Genomic DNA, 8,373 nt, shown 5'->3' with positions numbered 1-8,373 from the left:
CTGACGCTTCTCGTGTCCTCACAGACAGTCGAGCTGTGATCGTCCACTCGTCGTGAAGCAGCAGCAGCTCCTCTGACCGAACATCTGCGAACATTTTCACTCAAAGTAAGTTTGTACATTTGCATTTGATGACGAACAGGAAGTGATTCTGCTGACTTATGTCTCGTATAAATGATGACATGTGACCACTTTTATGATCAGCTTGTTTAACGGGGAGACTTCGCTCATGCTGCAAGATGATTGTAACTATTTATTTCATTACAAACACATTTCTGGTGTCTGTTACAAACATGCAGCAAAGAAATATGATTTAATGTGCAAATAAGTGCAGCGCTTTGATTTTATTCCCCTGGCTGTTCACTTTCTCTGTATGTTTTCGCTCCATATCCCCCTTTAGGGAAATTACCTAATATACTGTGCATTGCAAATGTTTTCGTTACGCAGCTGTTGCAGGTGTAGTGTTGCCTCTTAAGCACTCAAATCTATCTGTTGCAGCAGTTTCAGAGATTAATCTTAACATTTTTGGATATCTTAAACACTGAATTTATTTTATAGTTTTGATAAAATTAGTAGATGCATGTAAATGTCTTTTAGCTTTTCAGTATATTCTGATAATTATGCATGGCATGCTCTGTGCCATCAGCTGTTTTTCATTATAATGATGCAGAGATTAATCCAAATGTCTGATATCACGACATGAAAAGCCACCAAAATAGACCAAAATCAATTTTATCTTTTCCAGAAAATGCCCATCCCTCATTTGACCCAATTTGGATGCGTATTATGGATTTATTCCGCTTTAATTGAGTGAACTAGACATAAAAGCACCAGGTGGTCACTCTTCTTCTCTGCATCCCCGCTGAGGAACCTTCCTGTGTCCCTTCAGAGGCTGCAGAGACCATCCTTGCCTCCTTGGACCCTCCTGGAAAAGTGTCTTCACCTTCGGATGTCTGCCGGTCCAGGTTGAGGATGGAGAAGTACGAGAAGATTGGAAAGATCGGAGAGGGCTCCTACGGCGTCGTCTTCAAGTGCAGAAACAAAGACAACGGGCAGATCGTCGCCATCAAGAAGTTTGTGGAGTCGGAGGACGATCCGGTTATCAAAAAGATTGCACTGAGGGAGATCAGGATGCTCAAGGTGACGGCACATTAATATCCATAACATCCTCCTGGTCTTCTCACAAAAACCCTTCACTGACATTAAACTGATGAAGCAGGAATCCAGGTTTACCGGTCAATGGAAGCACATTTCTGCCTGGAAAGGTTTAATAAAGATAAAATGTTCAATGTATGTTACAATTATGACATGAAAGAAGTCAAAGATTTTGACTTAGTATGTCAATATTGTTCCCCACATTTAACTTACTAAGTAAAACATAATGAAATGGTGAGAAAAACTATGATATAATAATTCAGAATTATGGGATTGAAAGTAAAAGCGATGAAATATAAAGAGTAAAAGTCTCATCGAAAAGTCACGACTAGCTTTTCCGTAATTCTTTTTCCTTTTTCTTGCTTCCAGACCAGTTTATTATCATCCTTTAGATCAATGCAAACTAGTCCAAATATAAACTCTAACACAAATATTTTATGACACTAAATCACAGCATGTCTGTATTTATTAAGGAAGCTGACCTTTAACCTTTCAAGCTTTTATTCTTTGTTGCTGTCAGAGTTCGGTCTGTTATCATTTTTATTGCCTTCTACGATATACTCTACTCTGGAAATTCAATATCATGACGAACAGCCAAACAAAAACCTGCAATACTTTATTTAGACATTTTATATATTTGACCTTTTTAAAGATGCAAATGCTGTTTTTAGTGTCATCCCTCTCTGCCAGCGGCCAGCAGGAGGGACGGCACGCAGTTCATTCTGCAGACAGAGGGGAAGCGTTTTTGTAGCTGCTGCACAGAGAGAAGAGCAGCGTTCAAAAGAGAAGTTTACAGGGTTGTAATCAAATGAAGCAAATGCCCTGCAGGGTCCGGACCGGCTGAAGTACCTAAATTAGGAAGTGAAATGTCTGTAAAATTTAACAGGAAATGAGAAAAAAGACTGAAACACCAGGTTAATTGTTCAGGTTTGTCAAAGTGTGTTTTTAGCTGTTTGGCTATAAAATGCTGGTTTAGACTTTGGATGCAAGATAAATATTCATGTCAGTGAATTAGTCTCAAATAATTAAGTGATTAGAGTCTTAATCAACTTAGAAATAAACATCGGCGACAGTCAGTTCTTCGTCTCCTTTCCATTTTGATTCAACTAAAGGCTAAAGCCTGTTTGTTTTACGTTGCCTAATGATTATCAAAGATGCACTTGTACAATTGTTGGAGGTTTAATTAGTCATGCGCTGGGTGGGCGTGTCAGTGGCCCGCTGGACACCAGGAGCTCTTCAATAGGACGGGATGGGGACAGGTTGTCAGGGGCAGCAGCATGTTTATTACCATCTGTTAAGAGTTTAGTGTTTGATAAGAGCAAACCACAGATGGGGCGGCTCTCCAACCAGCAGGCTTCGCCGGTTTAATAGTTTGTGTGGATGCTATTGTAGTTCTCTGAAATGCTTCTTCTTCTATGTTTTGTTTCTCTGCAGCAACTGAAACACGCCAACCTGGTGAATCTGATCGAGGTGTTTCGCCGTAAACGTAAGCTTCACCTCGTGTTCGAGTACTGCGACCACACGGTGCTCAACGAGCTGGACCGACATCCCCGAGGGTGGGTGTGTTTGAAATGTTTTTGCATGAAAAATAACTTAACTGATCAACATTGTTAAAGTACTAAAAAAGTAATTTTTTTTCCCAGTAGATTCATCGATTAATCATTTTAGCTGTATTTGTTTTGTGTACAAATATCTTAGATTGTAAAGTAATGAATGGTGTGACATGAATAGATTGGAGTAAAAAGTACAATATGAAGAAGAACATGCATGAGAAGACAATAAATATACTTCGTTACATTCCACTCCAGAAATAACTTAATATTGATATTTGGAAAAAGAAATTCAGTAACTCCCATGTCTGATGACTCCCATGTCTATACATTCATTTAAAATGCATCACAATCCCTGTCGAATGCATTATTATGGGATTATTCTAGGTGGTCATTGGGTGCACACGTGAAGTAATGATATTTCTGAGGTACAGACATATTTAATACATTACAAGCTGGTTATAAGTCATTAAAGAACATTATTAAATACGCAACAACACAAAACGATGTAAAAGTGAGTGACCAGCAATTATAAAGTATCATGATACTTAATACATCATTTAATGACTATTTATAAATGTTTGTAATGCATTATAGACACGGACGTCATAGAGGTGTTAACAAATATTCCTACTGATATAGAATTAATGATTTCAACCGCTCAGCAGTAAAAGCTTTAGAAACGTGTTTTACTAATGCAATGAAAACATATTTTGCTATTTAAGGACTTTTTCTTCTATGAAATGAGCACACGGCTCCGTTTACTGTACAGACATAAACTCTGAGATAAGGGGAGCATAAATCTCAGTACGGTGGCTGTTGATGAAACAAAGCGCTGTGTACTTTCTATCATCTCTACATTACATACCACACCGTACACTGTGCTTTGTCCGGCTCTGACGGGCACAACGCTCGTCTCTCGGGAAGCTGACCTGCTCGCTGTGGAATGTTTACAGTGATGCTCTCCCAGAATGCATTGCTGGCGGGACTCTTTAGGCTCTGCCACATTTTATACGGAGTGTTTTCGCTGTCTGGTTTCCACCTTCTGGTCCTGGCCTGTAGCCTCCTGGACACAGAGGGTTCAAAAGAAGAGACAACAAAGTGGGGAGAAGGGGCGGAGATTGTCATTAATTGCCCGTCGCAAGGCTCGATTTAGCCATTTCCCCGGCAACACGGATGGATGACGGTCCCTGAGCCAACAAAGCCTCAGTGTTGAACAGTGGAAACAGGACCGCTCACTGTCCTCCACAGAGCCGTCTGAGGGAGAACAGATGTCTGAAAAACCAGACATGACAGCAAAAGTCGTGTGAGAAGTTATCTTTCCAGCCATGCTTCTGTTATTAGATAGGTTCCTCGAAACCCAAACAAACATCATTTTTAGATCTGAGGACGGTAACGTTGTTGTGTTCGTCCGTCAAGACTGAAATATCTCCACAAATACGAGATGTGTTGCCATGAAATAGTTCTGCGCACACGTTCATGTCCCCCGGATGATGAATCCCACTGACTGGTGATCCTGTTTTCCATGACGTTGACATTCGTGCCTCTTTCGTGAAATGTCTCAACAACTATGAGACGGATTGCCTTGAAATTGTACAGACATTCATGTTCTCCTCAGGATGAACTGTTACAACTTCGGTGATCCTGTGACTCTTTTTTTCTTCTGCACCATCATGAGGATCAAGATGACATCGTTATTGTCGGATGGTTTGATGGAGATGACCCCATCGTCCTCAGCTGTAGGCCAATTTGTCTTTAGTGCCAATTAGCAAATACTGACGTGCTAAACTGAGATGGACATGCTACGCGTTACCTGCTAAGCATTAGCATGTTAGCAAGAAAAACATAAGCAATCAAAAAATACGGCAAAATAATTTCACTTTAAACTAATTTAAAGGCCCCCTGACCGTGCTGAACGTCCCAAATAAGGCAATACTGTCAGAGGGTGTGGTCTCTGCAGACATGCACACTGCAACACATCAGTGATGATTGAGATTATTTTGGTCTATACATTGTTTTTTTTAGGATAATCCGACTCATTCTGCCTTTAAATCTTAGAACAATATTCTCGAACTGGACATTTTCTGGAGCTTTCAGCCACCTTTCATGGCCTTCATCAACAGAGAGCGTCTGCTCGGTTGTCAGTTGAGGAGAATAATCCGTTGGAAAAGGTTCCAGGCGGTGGATCTTTTTGTCAAGCTGCTATTTCCAAAGTCAATACTGAGTTTGAAACCTGTATTTTCTATTGATCAGCTAAGTGGTTCATTAAACGTTGACTTCCTTCTTGTCTTCCAGAGTCCCGGAGCACTTTGTAAAAAGTATAACCTGGCAGACACTTCAAGCTGTCAACTTCTTTCACAAACAAAATGTAAGTAACTTGACTCGTTCCTGTCTACTTCTACTCGTACCCGTCTCTTCATGAAGCTTTGTGTGCGTTTCAGTTGTCGACGCTTCCCTTCAGCTTGTTTTTGTAATTCCTCCGGTGTCCTCCCACCAAGCCCTCTGCTTTATGGCTCTTTTTTATCACAAGAATTCCTTCCCCTTGGCTGAGCAGCAGTTAATGTATCACCGAGACACAACAAATGCTACAAGGGCCCCCCAGTTAACAGCACTGTCCCGCTCTCCTTTCACTGTTCCTCACACGGCCCCCTGTTGTTCTCCACATCTCACAACCACAAGTGTCTCAGCGCTCAGTTCATTTAATTTGACCATTTCTGTGCCTGCAGTGCATTCACAGAGACGTCAAGCCGGAAAATATTCTCATCACCAAACACCAAGTCATCAAACTCTGTGACTTTGGCTTTGCAAGGATTCTCAGTAAGTTTCCAGACCCGCTAAGCTTTTGCAAACAGCGCCTCCTGGTGGACACTTGCGTGTCTCATTCAGTGGTGCTGGCTGTGTAGTATTTAAAGCCTCAATCATTAAACGCTGTGTTTCGGGTGCAAAGGTTTTACTCTACTGGAGTTAATAAGACACGAGAGTTAATGAGACACTTAATAAGAAATAGTTTCTTGTTTGGTTAGAAATACCTCAGTCTGGACACGCATGTTGTTCACTGTATGCAGATGGAGTCTAAGAGTGATATATTGATTTATTAAATACATTTTCTCATAGAAAAAAGTTCATAGTTTGTTTACTGTCCTTTCTTTTTCTAAGAATGTTTAGTTTAACTTCTCCGAGCCAGAGAAAAATATTCAAACGTAAGAATGTGCAAAGGTAAAATCACTCGTAGGTTTAACTGCTCAGTCGTATGTACCCTGATACAAGGAGTCCTGAGTACACAATGGTTTTCCTTTAAGAGACACTTAAAGTAAACTACTGAACAAATACTACCCCGTATATTAGACTAATCTTTGTATCTTCAACGCAAAAGTAAACTGAGTACTTATGTCAAAGGTAAATAGTTTGTCAGGTCATTACACATCTCACACACACACCTAATGTCGTGTGTGTGTGTGTGTGTGTGTGTGTGTGTGTCCTGCCTCCAGCCGGCCCATGTGACTACTACACCGACTACGTGGCGACTCGTTGGTACCGGGCTCCTGAGCTGCTGGTGGGAGACACTCAGTACGGACCTCCGGTGGACGTTTGGGCGATCGGTTGCGTGTTCGCCGAGCTGCTGTCGGGGATGCCACTGTGGCCCGGGAAGTCTGACATGGATCAGCTGTACCTGATCAGAAAGACTCTCGGTAAACCAGTCGGTCCGCTGCTGTTCTGGAACCTAACGGATATATTAGATGTGTCAATTTTAAAGTAATTAATACGGATTATCGACACATAAATTGTCACGTATGTGAGAATAAAACATGATAAATGTCATGACATTCTTGTGAAGTTTATGGTGGAGGTTGGAAATGTTTCCCAGGACAGGATGAAATTGTAAAATATCCATCAAACTCTTCATCAAATGATAACACCGAGCTTGAATACATCCACGGGAGTAATTTGAGACACGGTGTGTTGATCTTTGTCGTCCTCGGCAGGAGATCTGATCCCTCGACACCAGCAGGTCTTCAGCAACAACCAGTTCTTCTGTGGAGTTTCCATCCCAGAGCCACAAGAGAAGGTGAGACGCACAGATGTGCCCCATCTGCCGACATTAGCTGTATTCTGATGGTGCTTTATGTAAATTTGTTTTTGAGGGCGTTTTCTCCAATGTTAGCTCAGCACGAAAATGTTAACAAATAAGTCAGTTTAGGGATTACAACATAAACATAAAAGCAGCAAAATAACAAAACAAATACTGTATCTGTCTTTTAGGAACCTTTGGAGCAGAAATATCGAAATCTCTCACATCAAGCTCTGAGTCTCATGAAGGTAACGATGTCACGAATGCAGTATTAGAATCTATTTCCTGTTTTTTGCCTAAATCTTTACACAAATTACAAGCTTTGTAGATCAACGTTTGGATTTGAATCCACTGAAATGTGCATTTGTTTACTAGATTTATTTTATCGTTCTAAAAATATGTGTCAGGAAAAGTATGATTTTAGAATACAGTTTGGGACAACACATCAGAAAATATGTGCAAAGTTGTTCCCAAATAACAGAGTAAATACTCCATGATGCTTAGTTACTTGCATAATTCTGACTATAACCAGACTTTTATTTCACAAAACCTTCATGACAGCCGCTGGTCATTGAGAAAACGAGATCTCACGACGCCCTCTGTCTCCTGTTGATGGTTTTGATGGTTTAGGGCTGTCTGAGGATGGACCCGTCCGAGCGGCTGACCTGCGAGCAGCTCCTCCAGCAGCCGTACTTCGACAGCCTGCGAGAGAAGAGCTCCAGCACCTCTCGAGAGCAAGACCGCTCCAGCAACAGGAGGACGCGTTTACCTCGCAAACACCTTCCTCCCGGGGTCAGTGGCCCTTCGGCACCGAGAGCAATGATTGGACTTAAAACACCAATGAGCTGCCGTATTCAGGGCTGATGTCGGCGTTTTTTAAATACTGCAGTCCAAAGCAAAATATTGTTTTCTCTGAAAGAAAATTCTGGGATAAGCAATGGATGTATGTGTACATATCGGGTATCGGAAGCTTCAATATTGTACCCACAATTCTCAGAATTATGCAATTTGGCAGATTATCTTGAAAGCTTGTAATAGTCATATTTACCATTGAATTATAATCCATTTCAGAGTCTGAGAACATTGGTGAAAACATGTCATAGAAAAGGAGTGAGGCAGGTGGGAAAGCAGTAATACTTATCGATTGTGTCTTTCCTCCATGCAGTATTTGCCACAGCTGACCAGCAGCAGCATCTTCCCAGTTTTGGACAATAAGAAGTACTACAACAACGTGCGCAAATTCAACTATCACCTACCCAACATCTAAACTGGAGCTGGATCCAACCTCCCAACACCGGCAACAAGCAGCGTTCCCTGAGAACGGCACAGTCTCGTAGCAACTTTTTTTTTTTTAAGTTGTAGTTCATCCCGTGGGTGGTGTCGGGCGTCTCTTGATACCGATGTCAGTCTATGCACTATGTCCCAACACGTGGACTCTACACATGTTGGTTGCCTGCGTTTCAAGCTGATTTTATAAAGACAAGGAGCGATGCTGCTCTGCTCTTAGTCGCCGAGTAGACTGAAGGTAAAACTACGACGAACTGCCTGGTTTGCCAAATGTATTTTTTATATAACGAACTATTTAAAGAGTGCGACATGTTT

General features: G+C 41.4%; 1 protein-coding gene across 1 annotated transcript; it reads left to right on the top strand.

Annotated features, from left to right (window-relative positions):
- The first annotated feature begins 62 nt into the window (after positions 1 to 62).
- Positions 63 to 8,284, top strand: cdkl1 (cyclin dependent kinase like 1 (CDC2 related kinase)). Its single transcript, XM_079286666.1, has 10 exons — positions 63 to 105; positions 887 to 1,137; positions 2,587 to 2,708; positions 4,998 to 5,070; positions 5,429 to 5,519; positions 6,191 to 6,391; positions 6,686 to 6,768; positions 6,963 to 7,019; positions 7,402 to 7,563; positions 7,937 to 8,284. The coding sequence occupies exons 2-10, from the start codon at positions 970 to 972 to the stop codon at positions 8,036 to 8,038; spliced, it is 1,059 nt and encodes a 352-aa protein (XP_079142792.1). The 5' UTR covers positions 63 to 105; positions 887 to 969; the 3' UTR covers positions 8,039 to 8,284.
- The last annotated feature ends 89 nt before the right edge of the window (positions 8,285 to 8,373 follow it).

The sequence above is a fragment of the Melanostigma gelatinosum genome (genome assembly GCF_949748355.1).
Source record: "Melanostigma gelatinosum genome assembly, chromosome: 16".
NCBI classification, from domain to species: domain Eukaryota; kingdom Metazoa; phylum Chordata; class Actinopteri; order Perciformes; family Zoarcidae; genus Melanostigma; species Melanostigma gelatinosum.
Note: the sequence above shows the minus strand (reverse complement) of the source record. Positions and strands in the feature narration are given on the sequence as shown.